Source organism: Myripristis murdjan, chromosome 8, assembly GCF_902150065.1.
Source record: "Myripristis murdjan chromosome 8, fMyrMur1.1, whole genome shotgun sequence".
In the NCBI taxonomy this organism is placed as follows: domain Eukaryota; kingdom Metazoa; phylum Chordata; class Actinopteri; order Holocentriformes; family Holocentridae; genus Myripristis; species Myripristis murdjan.
In genome coordinates, this window is record NC_043987.1 from 34,881,962 (window position 1) to 34,899,536 (window position 17,575).

General features: G+C 42.0%; 1 protein-coding gene across 1 annotated transcript in view; it reads right to left on the reverse strand.

The window, feature by feature from the left end:
- The window catches only part of LOC115363489 (sodium channel protein type 4 subunit alpha B-like), a 57,828-nt gene that overhangs the window by 25,966 nt on the left and 14,287 nt on the right, over nt 1–17,575 (reverse strand). The window contains exons 3-16 of the mRNA XM_030057740.1: nt 17,151–17,258; nt 15,618–15,736; nt 14,702–14,791; nt 13,764–13,892; nt 12,993–13,078; nt 10,257–10,460; nt 10,100–10,163; nt 9,071–9,212; nt 8,552–8,752; nt 6,667–6,733; nt 5,596–5,837; nt 4,688–4,759; nt 3,611–3,712; nt 728–1,084 (exon numbers count right to left, since the gene is read on the reverse strand). Of these exons, the coding sequence (XP_029913600.1) occupies nt 728–1,084; nt 3,611–3,712; nt 4,688–4,759; nt 5,596–5,837; nt 6,667–6,733; nt 8,552–8,752; nt 9,071–9,212; nt 10,100–10,163; nt 10,257–10,460; nt 12,993–13,078; nt 13,764–13,892; nt 14,702–14,791; nt 15,618–15,736; nt 17,151–17,258 (1,983 nt within the window). The remainder of the gene's footprint in view (nt 1–727; nt 1,085–3,610; nt 3,713–4,687; nt 4,760–5,595; nt 5,838–6,666; nt 6,734–8,551; nt 8,753–9,070; nt 9,213–10,099; nt 10,164–10,256; nt 10,461–12,992; nt 13,079–13,763; nt 13,893–14,701; nt 14,792–15,617; nt 15,737–17,150; nt 17,259–17,575) is intronic.

Here is a 17,575-nt window from a genome sequence, read left to right on the forward strand (position 1 = left end):
TTGACCCCCACCCCCCACCCTTAAAAAAAAAAAATCATCGGATCTGCACGATTCACACAAGTCACCCAAATGGCCACGAAAAAAGCGAGTTGCGCTTTTCGGCGCGCTGTTTGCATCCCTGTTTTTAGAAAACACATTAACTAGAGCAGATATGCCGATGATACTCAGCTATACGTTGAAGTCGACTAAACTGTCTTTTTTTGACTTTTACATGACTGCCTTAAAGTTGGAACACTTAAATCTTCCTCCAGCTAAATGAGAGTAAAACGGAATTCCTCATCTGTGGCCCCTCAGACTCCATTTGCAGTCTAACCTTTATTTTTGGACCTCTGTAATTAAACAAACGTACCCAAGTGACATGCATATCATTTTAAATTCTGCCTTAAAATTTGATAAACATATTAAGTCTAGTGTAAGTTCCAAACTAAAGTTTTTTTTCCCTTTCCACTCTTGTTCCTATTTATTTATTTTATGCATTTTATGTGTTGTAAGGCCATGCTAACGTGTTTTATGCATATTATGTGTTGTTTGCAGCTTAATCTATTTCCCTCCTTGACTGGCACTGGTTTTTAAAAATCTGTTTTCTTTCTTTTTGGCACTACGAAAAGTGCTGTGCAAATAGTTATTACAACAGTTATTCTTATCATACCTTAACATGAAGGTTTGAGGCCTTTCCATGTTGGTTTCCACACAGGCAGGTTGATTACTGAACAGACAGTAGACTCACCAACAGCTTGCAGATGAACACGACCACCATGTAGAAGATCAGACACTGGGCCTGACCTGCGACCTCCATGCAGTCCCACATGGTTTCTATCCATTCTCCACACAGCGCCCTGAACATGATCAGGAAGGCGTGGTAGAGGTCGTTCATGTGCCAGCGAGGAAGCTCACAGTCATAGGAGATTTTACAAACACAGTCTTGGTAGCTCCTCCCAAACAGCTGCCGGCCGACCTCGGCGAAGATGATGAGGACGATGAACAGGACCAGCAGCAGATTGGCCAGAGCGCCCAACGAGTTCTTTATGATCTTCCATGGTCTGCTGTGGGGCAGCCAGCTCTTCACCAGCTTAAACACTCGCAACTGGAGAGCAGACAGACAGACAGAAAGGCAGACAGGCAGACAGACAGACAGGTGCCTGGTGTGTCAGTGGCTTGTACTTGTATTAGCAGAGTCATCCTGCGGTGACATTCAGGGACTGTGTTTACATGGATGCTTCAGAATCAGAATCAGAATCAGATCCCTGAGGGGGAACCGGGTCAGTTACAGTTGCTCAAATTCTCAAAAATATAATTTATTTTTAAGAAATATAAAAAGAGATAAGAAATATTAAAATGTGTGTCTTATAAATTAAAAAAAAATGTATGTGCATTATATACAAGTTGTATCAAAAGTATGTGCATTAAGAATGTCCCAGTTTGGGATCAATAAAGTAAATCTATCTATCTATCTAAGTCTCAATATGTGCATTACTTCTACAAAATATTACAACAATTAATACAGAAACAAGAAACTAAGCATATGTAAAATAACAACAACAACAACAGTAATAATAATAATGATAATAATAATAATAAGCCCTTTCCCGGTTTTGAGAAACCAGATTATGCCAAAGTGGTCTCAACAGGTTAAAAGTTACAGAGGAACATCAGATTAAAGGTGTGTGTTGTAAACCTCACAGACCGCATGCATCCGTAACTGGGAGTATTTCTGTTCTGCTTAAACCATGTGGACGGGATATGAATAACCAGAGGCCTGTACCATAAAGCTGGATTAACATAGCCGGGCTTTCTCTTAGTTATCTGGCTTCACTTAACCAGACATCCGCACTCCGGATTTTCGGTACCATAAAGCTGACTATCAACTCGCTAATTCAACCCAGGCTTTTCCAATCTAGATCTGTGCGCGCTCACATAAAAAGGGCGGAGTTTGCTGCATGCGACCAATCACAGACAAGGAAAAATACACCCGAGCCACATACTTTACGACGGAGGAGCAGACAAAAATCATTAATAAATACGAGGAATATAAATCAATCATCCAGGCAAAAAGCAACTCAGTTGCAGCTGCCAAAAGCCGCAAGGAATGCTGGGAAAAAAAAATCGCCGCCTGTGTCAATGCGTAAATTAGTGGGATAATAATCTGACTTCCCCTCCATGACGGCACGAGTAGATGTGACTACTGTAACATTTGTGTGTTCAGTAAATGAATGTGTCTCCCACTCAGCCGTACACTCCTGCAGAGGAACTGGCCCTCTCTCACAGTGAGGGGCGACCCTCGCTGGGCCGCTGCCCTCAGTTTGAGTTTCAGCAGAATTGTCACTTTGATTCAACTGGTTTTGATATTTCATTTTATAAAGCCTCTGACGCCTCGTGTTTATTCTGCTGGTTAAAATATTATTTCACTGTCACTTAAAGACTGTAAAGCATTTGGCACCAACTCTCATGTGGACTTTTCAGGGCAGCCAGCCTAAATACTAAATATGAGCAAACTAATGGAAACCTAAAGGAGCCCAGAGGCTGGCCTGTATTTTATCAGACTTTTATTTAACCCTCTGAATTAAATTGCCCTCATTTATTTTCAAAAACATTTTTTAAAAAATCATTACATCAGTCTACAAGATCAGTTTTTGGTTGGACAGTGCAGAGTCATAAGTAAAAAAAAAAATACAAGAAGAATTGAAAAATGTATTAATTTTAATTTTATAAAAGAAGAAGAAAGGGAAAATGGGCAGGCCATTTTCCAAGAGAGCTGATTGGTCAGTAGGTGGGGCTTTTCTACCTCTTATCCTGAACTTAACCTGCTCCGGAGCAGGTTAGGTGTTCAGCGTATGTTACCACGGCAACGTAGCCCGATAAAAAGTAAGCCACCTTTATGGTACAGAAAAGCCAGGGTTAAGCCTGAAGTTAGCTCGCTAAGCCGAAATCCAGCTTTATGGTACAGGCCTCTGGTTTCTCTGTGTCTCATGTAAAGGCCCATCCTGAATATGATCAAAACTGAGAGGAACCTCATAACCAGGATATTCAAGTCCACGCAAATGCAGTCATTGATATTGTATCAATGACAACAAAACTTAAGAAGCCCCTGTGAGTTTACAAACACTGTATTCATGGTGGCAAATCACCCACTAGCCGCTAAACGCAGATAAACACTAGCAGTGCCGGGTAGATGCTTTTAGTCCAGTAGACAGGCTGGTCACCTCTAGTAAATATAAATATAATTATCGAGAGATAACTGGCAGGTGGACCACAAAGTTAACATGTAAACCACGTTCTTTGTAAGGACAAGAACATTCACAAAAAATATTGGCTTTGATTTTGCTGAATTAATATTCTGTAATTTTAACATTCTGTATTCTTCCTTGACAAAATAACACACCTTTAATTTGAATTGGATTGAATCATATCAATTTTCCAATCAAATCAGTTCAGTATTTTTTTTTTTTTGTTTGTTTGTTTGTTTTTTGTTTCATTTTTTGGCAGCATGTTTTTCCCTATAGGAAGGACTGACTACGAGTAGTTGTGGTGGTGCAGAACAAAAAACTGTCTGCTGCAAAGGTCTTCAGTAATTGTTTTTTTTTTGTGTGTGTGTTTTTAGTGTCAAACTAACCAGGCGGAAGGAGCGCAGCAGAGACAAGCCAGACACATCAGCCAGTACCAGCTCAAGAACGGCTGTGAAGACTACGATGCTGTCAAAGATGTTCCACCCCACCTGCAACCACAGCAACAGCAAAACAGGTGTGTTACACTGGAAACACCACTAATGCATACCTTACCTGTCAGGAATCAGAGCTGCAGTCATAAACAGAGAGAATCTGGAAATAAATCAGACGGAAGTGGCAGTAAAGCAGCAAAAAGTAACTCTGGGCCAAAGACACACCCAGGGTTCAGGGTTCAGGGTTCTGGTTGGCTGAGGGCGTCCTTGGACACGCCCACAGGGTTAAGGTTAGGGTTCTGGTTGGTGGAGAGCTGTTTTACTGAATGAGCTACAGGCCAATAAAATTTCATATGCAATCACAGTGCTAGCGGGCGCATCTGGCTTTACATGTTGCTGAAATTCAATTTATGGCTTCTTTATATTCTACTAAACTCATATTGAAATTTAACCCTCCTGTTACCTTCAAATTTACACATAATTACAGCTGCTGCGCAGGAATGGTCAATCAGTCATTAAGACAAAAATCTGAAAATACACATATTGCATCTAGACAGTATGAAGATGTTGGTAATTTGTTTTTAACAATGACTGATTGCTCCATAAGTGAAAAACTGATGTTTAAGTGTAAAGTGCACAAAAGTTTCTTCAGTATTGGGGCTACATTTTTATGAAAGTTGCAAAGCTGTAGCACATATAGTTGATTTATTATAAATTTTCAAAGTTTTGAAATTTAGAGGCTTGCTATAGCGCCACCATCAGGACTATTGGCTTGTGTTTGCAGCTGAGGAAATCTGGCATGGGAGTGGACCTTTGTGTAAAGTTTGGTGAGTTTTCATGCATGGGAAGTAGGACTTCCTCGGAAGAAAGAATGAAGAAGAAAAAGGAGAACACGCAGGAATACAAGAGGGTCCTGGCAGCTTAGGCTGCCTGGCCCCTAATAATACATGTTTACCCAGTTGTCCCAATTAAATTAGCTGTCAGCTGTTTGGAGAGGGGTGATAAAGTGACAGCAGGTGGGTGGAGTCTGACCTGGAAGTAGTAGTACGGGTCCATGGCCAGCAGCTTGAGGAGCATCTCAGCCACGAGGATTCCTGTAAAGACCTGGTGGAGAAAAAAGAAGATTTAGAGGGTTAAGGGCCTAAATCTGAAGGTGGACTGACATTTCTCTTCCTCCTGCACTGTCTACACAAAAGATTCAGGATGAGACAAAACAACTTTTAAAACGTCACACAGAAAAGCTGGACTTGAGCTGTGACTCGGCTTGTCACGTCACAAGTGGCTGATTTTACAACGGCAAGGTGTTATAAAGAGCAAAGACTCTGACGTTTTCCAGCTGTGGACCCCCAAGTTGACTTTCAGTAAGCAGCAGACCCCCATTTGAAGATATTCTGCCCTGTAGAGTTAAATATTAAATCTGTTTTTAAAGTATTAAGGTAAATGCTTAAATGGCTCAGGCAGCGATCAGATGCAGTTCACAAGAACTGTGACATCAAACCAACATCGCTGATTTGATCTTTAAATTCACTGTTTCAATAAACATTGTTAACTTGGAATCACATTTGTGTGTTTGTGTATGTGTGCGTGTGCGTGCTATTTTTAAAATCGAGATAATATCTTGTACATCCAACTTAATATCTCACATAGGAGATGGGCAAACTTAGTTCTGTCTTTCCTCTCATGAGATATTACGATCATTTGGCTGGTTTGAGAGCAGACCATGAATATCATGCAGAGTGAAGGGCTCAGTGCAGGGTAAAAGGCCACTGAGGTATCAGTATTTGAATTTTTAACTTAATTTACACAGATGCACATCTGATTTCCCTTAGGAGGCGTATTTTTTCCCTGCTTTTAAGTATTTTAACAGAAATGTGTTTAATGTGGTCACTGGCTAGTCAGAGTCACTGAATGAAGGTTGAAAGTTGAGGGTTTTTCCTGACCAGGTTTCCAATATTCAGCATTTCATCAAATGCAGCCGTCATGGGGTAATGCTCCATGGCCAGGAAGATGGTGTTGACGATCATACAGATGGTGATTCCAAGGTCAAAGAACGGATCCATGACGAAGGCGTGCAGCCGCTGTTTGACCCGGCGCCAACAACCACAGCAGTTCCACTTCAGGACGCCGCCGGCGAAGTCATAGCAACATGACGGGCAGGTCCTCCGGTCTTTCTCCTTCTCTGCTGCAGACACAAAGGATCCATTAGTCAGATGGCACCAACATGGAGGAGAAAGCTGGTGCTCTGCCTGATTCTACGTGACAGAGACAGAAATGTTAGACCAGGTAAGTACATTTATTCTTCAATGAAAACAGTGTTTCTGAGCGTCAGTCTATATGTGTTGCGTCTGTCCAAGCTGCTGGAGCATGTGCAGGCAAATAATTATAAGCACAAAATGGAAGTGGCACAAACCTGTTGATTTAAGGTTTTGTTATAGAAAAAATGTCTTATGGCATGTTCAGGCCAAACACAAAGCGCGGACACGCACAAATATGCGTCTATTCACATCTTTGCATTGACCTTGTATGTAATCACGCCACATTAAAAACTCGCTTCACGTTTGGTCTGAACATGCCATGACTCTTCAACATTTCATCCCGCTCACTTCTGAAACGACAGCTACCCCCCCGGCGTTGTGTATGTACACTCTTCTGAGTGTTTTTTCTGCACTGAATATTTTTTTCTGACCACCAAGAGTTTAACAATGTTGACTTTCTGACACAACGCTGTCATTTTGGATCCAGCCGTCCAGTGATACTGGAGGAGGGCCTCCATCAATATGAAAGGAGGAGCAGCTGGTATTATTGGTACAAAAGCAAGTAAGAACTTTACCTTGTGCCGACAATTGTACGTGCAATACTTGCGAGACTGCAAAATGATGCACTTGCAACAAATAAATGAACCATCACTTCTGCACATATTCTGCATCACAGGGACCAAAAAAAATTGAGCTGGAAAAAAAAAAAGCATGTAGTGTTTATGTGTGTGTGTGTGTGTGTGTGTGTGTGTCTACCATCCACAACAGTGTGTCCTTGCTCATGGGTCTTGACTTCAGCTGATGCACTGTGCCCACAGGCTGCCTGCATGATGAAAACACAAACACACACACACACACACACACACACACCTTTAATCTGCTTGCAATTCATATTTGATTTGCTTTAGTGCCAAACTTTTCATGCCCCTTGGCCAGAAGGGGGCGTGGCACTGGGCGTGGCCTATATGTCCAATCACAGAACTTCCCAATGGATTAGCATAACACACAAGCTTCAGATGTAAGCTTTGTTGCAGGCTAAGAAACATCATATTAATCTCACACACTGATTGGGCCACGCCCACTTCACAGGCCACGCCCACTTCATTTTTTTTTGCTTTTTCTTCCAAGGGGGTCTTGTGGGGTGTTGTCTGACTCGGAGTGTAGCTGCCGACAAGGTTATTATAGTTAATTAAAACTAAACAGAAAATCTAAAACTGGAGTTGAAAAAACATTTTAGTTAACGGAAATAGAAAAATAAAAAATAGACTTACAAAAAACTTACAAAACCAACTAAAGTAAATTTGGTCAAATTTGTCAGGCGCTGGTGCTGGTGTTTATTGAGACTGGGACGTGGACATGATTGGGAGTCTCATTCATTCATTCATTCATTCATCTTCTAAACCGCTTATCCTCACTAGGGTCGCGGGGGGGTGCTGGAGCCTATCCCAGCGCTCATAGGGCGAAGGCAGTGAAACACCCTGAACAGGTCGCCAGTCCATCGCAGTGATTGGGAGTCTCTGCCTTCATAAAGTGAAGAGCTAATCTGACAAACAGCAGCCAGATTAGAATAAAACAACTAACTCCCACTGACACTGACAGCAAGAACAACTCGACTCCAACTCAACATTTTCACACAAGAACAACTCAACCGGGACCAGAGAACCCATTCTGGAGACTCAACTGAGACTAAACTGAACTGAAAACAAAAATTTAAGAACAAAACAAAAATAAATACGAATGAAAAATACAAAACTATATTAACGCCAATTCTCTTTGCGTTCTTTATTCCAGATTCTGGACCAGCGGTGTTAGCTCTGCTGACTTTCTGCTGGGGAGAGGGGAGGTGGAATGCACCATGGGTGGGGAACAGCATCTTTACTTTTTTAGTCCCAGGCAGTCCTAAGCAGTCCCAGTAAGTCCTAGTCAATCCTAGTCAATGCGACGGTATCCTAGTGAGTCTAGGGCACTCCTAGTAAATCCTAGGAAATTCTGGTTAGTTCTAGGCGTTGCTAGTCCTAGGCAGTTCTTCTGAGTCCTAGGCAGTCCTTGTCAGTCCTAAACAGTGTCAAGGTCAGTCCTTGTCAGTCCTACGTAGTCCTAGGCGGTCCTAGTCATTCCTAGGCAATCGTAGTGAGTCCTAGGCAGTCCCAGTCAGTCTTGGGCAGTCCAAGAGAGTCCTAGGCAGACCTAGTGAGTCTTAAGCAGTCCTAGTCAGTCTTGGGCAGTCCAAGAGAGTCCCAGGCAGTCCTAGTGAGTGTTAAGCAGTCCTAGTCAGTCTTGGGCTGTTCAAGAGAGTCCTAGGCAGTCCAAGAGAGTCCTAGGCAGTCCTAGTGAGTCCTACTCAGTCTTGGGCTGTCCAAGAGAGTCCTAGGCAGTCCTAGTGAGTCTACGTAGTCCTAGTGAGTCCTAGGCAGTCCTAGTCAGTCTTGGGCAGTCCAAGAGAGTCTCAGGCAGTCCTAGTGAGTCTTAGGCAGTCCTAGTCAGTCTTGGGCACTCCAAGAGAGTCCTAGGCAGTCCTAATGAGTCCTGGGCAGTCCTTGCCAATTCTAGTGAGTCCTAGGCAGTCCTAGTCAGTCTTGGGAAGTCCTAGCCAATTCTAGTGAGTCCTACGCAGTGAATCCTAATAAGAAGTCTGTCTCACCTCTTTCTCTCTCTTCTTCAGTGCCTTCAGGATCTGGTTGTACTCGTCCTCTTTCCGCTTGGCCTCAGCTGCGATGCCCTCGTTCAGCTCGGTGTACGCCATGACCACCACCGCCAGGATGAGGTTCAACAGGTAGAAGGAACCCAGGAAGGTGATGATCATGAAGAAGATCACATAGGTCTTACCAGCTGAACGCAAAGTCTGCAGACAGACAGACAGACAGGGACATTTCAGTTCATTTGCAAGACTAAACTAAACCCTATATATTTTGTTTGTTTCTCTTATTGTTTAAAATTATTGGTATGACACATACAAATATGTGTGTCTAAATATCTCCAGTGATATGCTGCCTGCAACTTTTCAAGCAACTTGAGGGTTTTTAAGCTGATTCTCCCTCTTATTTCCCTGCTACTATTTAGTTATTTGTATGTGTAAATTCACAAACCAAACCAAGTCAGGAGCTGCTCCTAGCATGAGCATGTTTTGTGAATGGCTAACCGGCTGGTGAGTTTTACTAACCAGCATGCAGAGATTTTCCCAGAAGTCCCATGTCATCAGTCTGAACGCAGAGAGGAAGGCCCAACCAAACGAATCGAAGTTGGTGAATCCGTAGTTTGGGTTATTTCCTGCCTTGATACAAGTGTAGCCTTCTGGACACATCCTGAACACAAAAAAACAATAATAACAACAGCATTACTACTACTACCACCTACTACTACTAACATGAAGTCTTATGTTCTAACCCTAACCCATCTATGGTTCGCTAAAACTAAAGTGAAACCTAAAACTAGATGTGAAAAACAGTTGAATAAACAAATAAAAATTAAAATTAGACTTGAGAAAAATAAATGAAAAATGAAATGATTTTGTGTACTTACAAAACTGACTAAAATATATAAATTTACAGAAAAAGTGTTTAGTTTGAGTGTTTGTCAGTTCGGGTTGTTAATTTTGCCTATGACAAGATAATGACAACAACAACAATAATGATAACAACAGTAATAATTCTCCTGTTGTCTTTGGGGTCACTTTGACCTCATGCAGAGTTTAACATGTCTAAATACATGATTAACATCTTTTTCCCCTCATATTTTGTAACTTTTCCTAACTTAATGGGGAAAACTGGCTAAACATAAAATGAACATGATGATGTGTTTTCAGGGTCCTGGACACGTTTTGTCCCCTCAGTGTCTCTGTGGGTCAGTTTGACCTCCAGCCTGTTTCGGCTGCACAGAACAGAAGAAATGTCAACATGTCACACACGTTTGTTTTAGCCGATTTGGACACGGAGCAACTGGAGCATGACAGAAAACCTCCCTCTGCTTTAGAACCCTCACCTGTAACATAATAACACACCTGTAGGGGGCATCATCAACAAAACACATAAAGTACTTGTCTAACAATTTTTATTAAATCCTTTTCTGGAGGTATAAATTGGTATAAAAATGTGAGTATATTTGAAGGTAACAGGAGGGAGAACAACAACAATAACAACAACAACAATAATAATGATATTATAATAATATATTATAATTCATGTGAACCTACCCAGCATCAGAGCTGTTCCCACACAGCAGAGCATCCAACTGACCAGGAAGGTAGTATTGGTTTGCTAGGAGACAGACAGACAATAGTTTAATAAAGTAAACACACACACACACACCCACACACACACCCACACCCTCCTCCCCTCTGGGACAGTTACTGGTGTTGGTGATGTATTCCTGGAACGAGAAGGGCTCTGACGTGTTGAGGTCGATCGGCCAGATGACACATTTGTGCCGCAGGTTTCCCATGAAGAGCTGCAGGCCAATCAGAGCGAAGACGCTGAGGAAGAACACCGTCAGGATCATGACATCACCGAGCCTCTTCACCGATTGGACGAGAGCCCCCGCTGTCGTCTTCAGACCTGAGAGAGGGAGAGAGAGACAGTGAGAGGAGGAGGAGGACGAAGACGAAATGACGAGAAAAACGAACACGTTCCTGACACGTTGTGTTGTTTATTTCAGGGGTTACCAAAAAATTTGCTAACAAAATATTTTGTGAAGTCAAATTAAGTTAAAAAAAAAAACATAGTTGATATATCTGTGTATGTATATAGGATAAGTATATACAATACAGGCCAAAAGTTTGGACACACCTTCTCATTCAATGCGTTTTCTTTATTTTCATGACTATTTACATTGTAGATTCTAACTGAAGGAATCAAAACTATGAATGAACACATGTGGAGTTATGTACTTAACAAAAAAAGGTGAAATACGGTAACTGAAAACATGTTTTATATTCTAGTTTCTTCAAAATAGCCACCCTTTGCTCTGATTACTGCTTTGCACACTCTTGGCATTCTCTCCATGAGCTTCAAGAGGTAGTCACCTGAAATGGTTTTCCAACAGTCTTGAAGGAGTTCCCAGAGGTGTTTAGCACTTGTTGGCGCCTTTGCCTTCACTCTGCGGTCCAGCTCACCCCAAACCATCTGGATTGGGTTCAGGTCTGGTGATTGTGGAGGCCAGGTCATCTGCCGCAGCACTCCATCACTCTCCTTCTTGGTCAAATAGCCCTTACACAGCCTGGAGGTGTGTTTGGGCTCATTGTCCTGTTAAAAAATAAATGATGGTCCAACTAAACGCAAACCGGATGGGATGGCATGTCGCTGCAGGATGCTGTGGTAGCCATGCTGGTTCAGTGTGCCTTCAATTTTGAATAAATCCCCAACAGTGTCACCAGCAAAACACCCCCACACCATCACACCTCCTCCTCCATGCTTCACAGTGGGAACCAGGCATGTGGAATCCATCCATTCACCTTTTCTGCATCTCACAAAGACACGGCGGTTGGAACCAAAGATCTCAAATTTGGACTCATCAGACCAAAGCACAGATTTCCACTGGTCTAATGTCCATTCCTTGTGTTTCTTGGCCCAAACAAATCTCTTCTGCTTGTTGCCTCTCCTTAGCAGTGGTTTCCTAGCAGCTATTTGACCATGAAGGCCTGATTGGCGCAGTCTCCTCTTAACAGTTGTTCTAGAGATGGGTCTGCTGCTAGAACTCTGTGTGGCATTTATCTGGTCTCTGATCTGAGCTGCTGTTAACTTGCGATTTCTGAGGCTGGTGACTCGGATGAACTTGTCCTCAGAAGCAGAGGTGACTCTTGGTCTTCCTTTCCTGGGTCGGTCCTCACGTGTGCCAGTTTCGTTGTAGCGCTTGATGGTTTTTGCGACTCCACTTGGGGACACATTTAAAGTTTTTGCAATTTTCCGGACTGACTGACCTTCATTTCTTAAAGTAATGATGGCCACTCGTTTTTCTTTAGTTAGCTGATTGGTTCTTGCCGTAATATGAATTTTAACAGTTGTCCAATAAGGCTGTCGGCTGTGTAGTAACCTGACTTCTGCACAACACAACTGATGGTCCCAACCCCATTGATAAAGCAAGAAATTCCACTAATTAACCCTGATAAGGCACACCTGTGAAGTGAAAACCATTTCAGGTGACTACCTCTTGAAGCTCATCGAGAGAATGCCAAGAGTGTGCAAAGCAGTAATCAGAGCAAAGGGTGGCTATTTTGAAGAAACTCGAATATAAAACATGTTTTCAGTTATTTCACCTTCTTTTGGCCTGTACTGTACATATATGTATATGTATATGTATATATATGTATATATATGTGTGTGTGTATATATATATATATATATATATATATATATATATATATATATATATATATATATATATATATATATATATATATATATATATACATATATATTCATATATACATATACACACACACACACATACATGTATATATCCTCCTGAGACCCAGCCTATTCAATGATGTCCTCTGTAGTGGACATCAGTTGATCGTCTATATCCTTTTACTCATTTGAGCCTCACTATCAAGTCCTGGTGTACAGAGGAAATCCAGGCCTTTCCAGTGATATCTCATGTGATAAGGTGGGATGAGGGAAACACCCACTTTCTATTGAGCCAAAATGGCAGCTGCAGAAAAACGGACGTCATGAAAAAAGAAACAAGAAGCCTAATATTGTTTAGCTATTGGTTTTTACTTATGAAAATTATATATTTTCTTGTTAATGACATTGACTGTCTATAATTGATTAAATGTGGTTATTTGATTGTTTTTTTTATTTAAATTTAAAATTATCTGTTTTTTACAGTAAAATCCACTACAGTTGACGTACTGTAAAATCTAAAATAAAAATATTTTTGTGAAACTCTAAATTGTGAGTTGTTGTTTTAACTCTAAATAGACAAGAAATCACAAAAAAAGTTAAATTGGAAGACACTTTTTTTCCTCGGGTATCAGGACGATATATGTGCATATATATGTGTATATATGAATGAATGAATATACATGTATATGTATATATGCATGTATATATGTATACACACAGATATATAAATACACACACACACACCTGGGGTGACTGTCGACAGGAATGGGAGAACTCTGAAAGTCCTCAGTGCAGAAAGATTTCCCATGTATACCCAGAACCTCACACACCTGAGAGAGAGAGAGAGAGAGAGAGAGAGAGAGAGAGAGAGAGAGATTAACTTCATGCACCTCAACCTGTCATCCTGTTTGTTTTTTATTTGTCTGTCTCGACAAATAAAAAACATGAAGTGCTTCCTGTCTGATTATTTTTCAGAACTGACTTGATTAACTACATGAACATTTTGATATTTTGATGTTGTGGCTATCACGCTGGTGGAGGATCTTCCAGGCAGTCTGCAGCAAAATGAGGAGCAGTTAAATTTCATGAATTGTAATTTAATTTAATTTAATTTAATTTAATTAAAAAAAAAAAGTATGAACATTTTCTTCTTTCTGGTTTATTCTCACCATGACTTGTCAGAGTTCAAGTGTGACAGCAAAACAGTTAAGCCCACAGCTGAAAATTAGAAAAAAAAAACAAAAAAAAAACAGAAAATTTCAGGGAGGGGAGTGTTGGAGGGCCTTAAAAATTTGCAAAAATAAATACTTACATGAATAAAAATAAAAATAAATTACAATAACACTGTATTTTTTATATTTGTCATGACTAAAATAATATTTAAAGGTCAGATCAGCGAGCTTTTAATTCTCAACACAAACCAAAAATATCTGAGGGCCCTACAGGACAGAATCCCCCCCAAACGGGCGTCTGAAGGCCGAGCGAGTCGGCCCACAGGACAGCAGCTGCTCTCACGTCAGGAGGATGAGGACGGAGTCCAGCCAGTTCCACGGGTCCCTGAGGAAGCTGAACCGTCCCACGCAGAAACCCCGGGACAGCACTTTCACCACCACCTCAAACACGTAGACGGCTGTGAACACGTACCTGCACACACGCAGCAACACACACTGTAACACACACACAGCAACACACACTGTAACACACACACAGCAACAGACACTGTGACACACACTCCTAACCCTGACAACACACACCTACAGGCACAAAGGTGCAGCAGAGGTATGAGCTAACGGGTGCTGCTGCTGCTACTGTTACACACACACACACACACACACACACACACACATTACAGAGCTGGGGGTGGAGGGTAATATTCTGAGAAAAAACTTGGACATTCTCTGAGATTAAAGTGGTAAAGTTATGAGAAAAAGCTTGATGTTATAATCTCAGGATTAAATTTGTAAATTTGTAAATGTGTCTTGCGCTGTGTGTGTTAGAATATGCAGCACCGAATTTTAGCTTCTGTGCATCTATTTCTCTGTGCTGTCCTGTCCCGTCAGCAATTCAAAAGGCTATTCTGGACGTCCAGAGGAGAGAGTGGTGTCCAACATGTGGTCCCGGTCTGGGGAAGGCAGAGAAATGTTGGAATGTTCCTTTAAGGTTGATCAGATGTTGCTGCACTGACGCAGCTTTTCCCTGCACGTCTTCCTCATCGCTCTGTGTTGCTCATCAACGTATGTTCGTTAATCAGCTTCAGGACTGAAAATCTCTGGAGCTGCATCTCATTGTTTTGGGAATGCAGAGCACTTCCACCTGACCAACTGTCCAATCAGAATCCTTCACCTGTCGCAGGTGCAGCAGGAGTCGCCCTCCTTCAGGAAGACACCTGAACCCTCACCAATAAAGACGTGTGTGTGTGTGTGTGTGTGTGTGTGTGTGTGTGTGAGACCCACTCTGGAGCCTCCCCCCAGCCTGGCTGCCAGCTTGAGGCCATCAGGACGAAGTGCAGGAGGATCGTCACCATCATGAAGACGCTGAAGAAAGTTTCTCTGAGTTAAAGAAGAAGTTTAGTGAGGCTCAGGTAGACAGGCTGACAGGTGAGACAGGCTGACAGATGAGACAGGCTGACAGGTGAGACAGGCTGACAGGTGAGACAGGCTGAAAGGTGAGACAGTCTGACAGGTGAGACAGTCTGACAGGTGAGAGTCTGATGGATGACAGTCTGACAGGTGAGACAGGCTGACAGATGAGACAAGGTGAGACAGTCTGACAGGTGAGACAGGGTGACAGGTGAGAGTCTGACAGGGGAGACAGTCTAACAGATGAGACAGGTGATACAGTCTGACAGGTGAGACAGGTGAGACAGTCTGACAGGTGAGACAGGTGAGTCTGTACTACACAACAGTTCGACACAGAGTAAAATCTATGAAGTTAAAGTTACATTAAACTACAAAAAATACTACAGAAAACACACAACATTAATTACAGCAGTACTACTATAGTACTACTAGTAGTGTTTTGGTGCTATAATAATAATAATAATAATAATAATAATAATAATAATAGTTTAATTGTTCAGCTTAGTTTGTAAAATACATTATTTAGTAAAATAAAAACACAAATAAAAATAATAAAATAATGAAAAAAGCAAAATAAAAATAAGAACTTTTCATCAAATAATAAATAACAATTTCACAGGAAATACTGTCGCAGTCAGATTTGGTAATTTTCATGTTTTGAATATTTGCCGTTACAAAACAAATCCTACAAGCTGACATCCAGATACAAGGTCGGCCGGCAGCTGTGAAACAGCGTGACGGTGACTGCATCAGCCAATCAGAGCGCAGCGCGGCGGCGGGGGAAGGATATGGGTGGACGAGGAGCCTGATGGCGGCCGTCCTCACGCCGCTGAGCGGACCCAACAGGAAGCAGGACAGCGCCGCGTCAAACCTGTGCACCACGTTCCCCTTAGCCACCACGATGAAGGTCTGCACACACACAGGGTCAGGGGTCAGGGGTCAGAGGTCAGGGGTCAGGGGTCAGAGGTCAGGGGTCCAGCTCGTCCCGCTCCTGTTGGCACTGAGCATGTGCAGCAGCCAGCAGAGACGGGACAGGAGCGAGATGTCTCACTCGTCACCAACTTTCAACATCGACTCTGGACAAAAAACGACGTGTTCCACTCTGAACGTGTTTCATTGAATCTGTTTTAAATGGAGACTTCTAAAGGCCTCCGGCTCAGTCTGATACAGAGGTGTGTTCAGGGCCACAGAGCCAGGGCAGGGGGAAGGTAATATTCAGAGAGAAAAACTCAGAATTTCCAAGATTAAAGTCAAAGATTTACCAGAAAAAAAAAAAACAAACAAACAAAAAAAAAAAAACGTGGATATCCTCTGAGATCAAAGTTGAAAATTTTTTAGAAAAAAAATCACAAATTTTTGAGGAAAAAACATTTGAAAATTAGTGTGTAATTTTCTTCTGAACAGACCCGAGTCACTTCAGAGTCCAGATGCTGAGGAGAAGATTGTGATTCTGGACTCTAACCAGCAGGATTTTCTTCTGACTGAATCCCACAGGAGGAGGACAACTAGTTTCAGAGGGTTCTTTCTCATGAATTTGTGAGTTCTTTCTTGTAAATTTACCAGGTTAATTTCAGAAAATATCTGATTTTTTACCCATAAATTTATGACTTTGAGTTTTTTCTCAAAGTGGAGAGGGGATGACGAAAGTAGCTGACGAGTGAGACATCCACTCCTGTCCTATCTCTGCCGACAGCTGCACATGCTCAGTAGAGATTCAGCAGGACATGATCAGAGGTGTATTCAACGACGTTACGTTACGTAACGTTGTGTGACGTCTCACTGAACGGTGTGTTTGGTCGTAACGTTTTGTAACAGAGCAACATGCCTTGGAGGTAGTTTTCCTCTGTTTTGTGGGCGTGTCACAGGTGTTATCCAATCAACATCAGCCTGTATTGAAGCCTCCGTGATTTAAAACACTAGAGCTCTGTTATGGCGTCCAAGTTGCTATATTAGTGCAGCCTCTGTTTAAAATGTTGCCCATCATTTGAGGAGGTAAAAGCACACGTATGTGTTAACTATACTGATAAATCAAACATAGTTTATTGTTTTTCTCAATAATAATAATAATAATAATAATAATAATAATAATAATATGGCAATGTAATGTCCTGCTCAGACGGTTCTTCAGTTACAATCGCCAGGAGAATGGCCCTCTGGGCTTCCATACTTGCAAAGCTGTGTAATGCATCAGGTTGTTCAGATGTTTATCGTTTCTGTTAGCTTGACGTTACATACTGGTGTGTCTGCGTTGAATACACCCCTGGTGAAGTGTGTGTGTGTGTGTGTGTGTGTGTGTGTGTGTGTGTGCGTGTGTGTGAGAGACCTCCTGTGATTGGTAGTAGGGGTCCAGCTCCTCCAATGGGGTGCTGATTAGCTCAGGGGGCGGGTCTCCGTAGAAAAAGGGGAGGGGCTTCCCGGCCTCCAGTTCCACCTGCCAACCAATCAGACGAGTTCACTTCTGGACAAACAACATCAAACTCAGAATGGGACCAGCTGTAATATCCAGACTGCAATTTTTTCCTCTAAAAGTAAAAATATTTTTATAAAGATGCAGAGATTCCCTGGAGGACAAACTGTCGACTCGCTACTTTCCCAAAACGTTTGTTGGCTAAATCAACAAATTCATGAATCACATCAGGATGCCATTTTTCGCCAGATGATTGTTTTTTTTTTTTTTTTGGTATGGCATTCAGCCGTGGCGAGGCTCCTCAGACACGACATGACTCAGGCTGTTTTCATTGGTTTGTT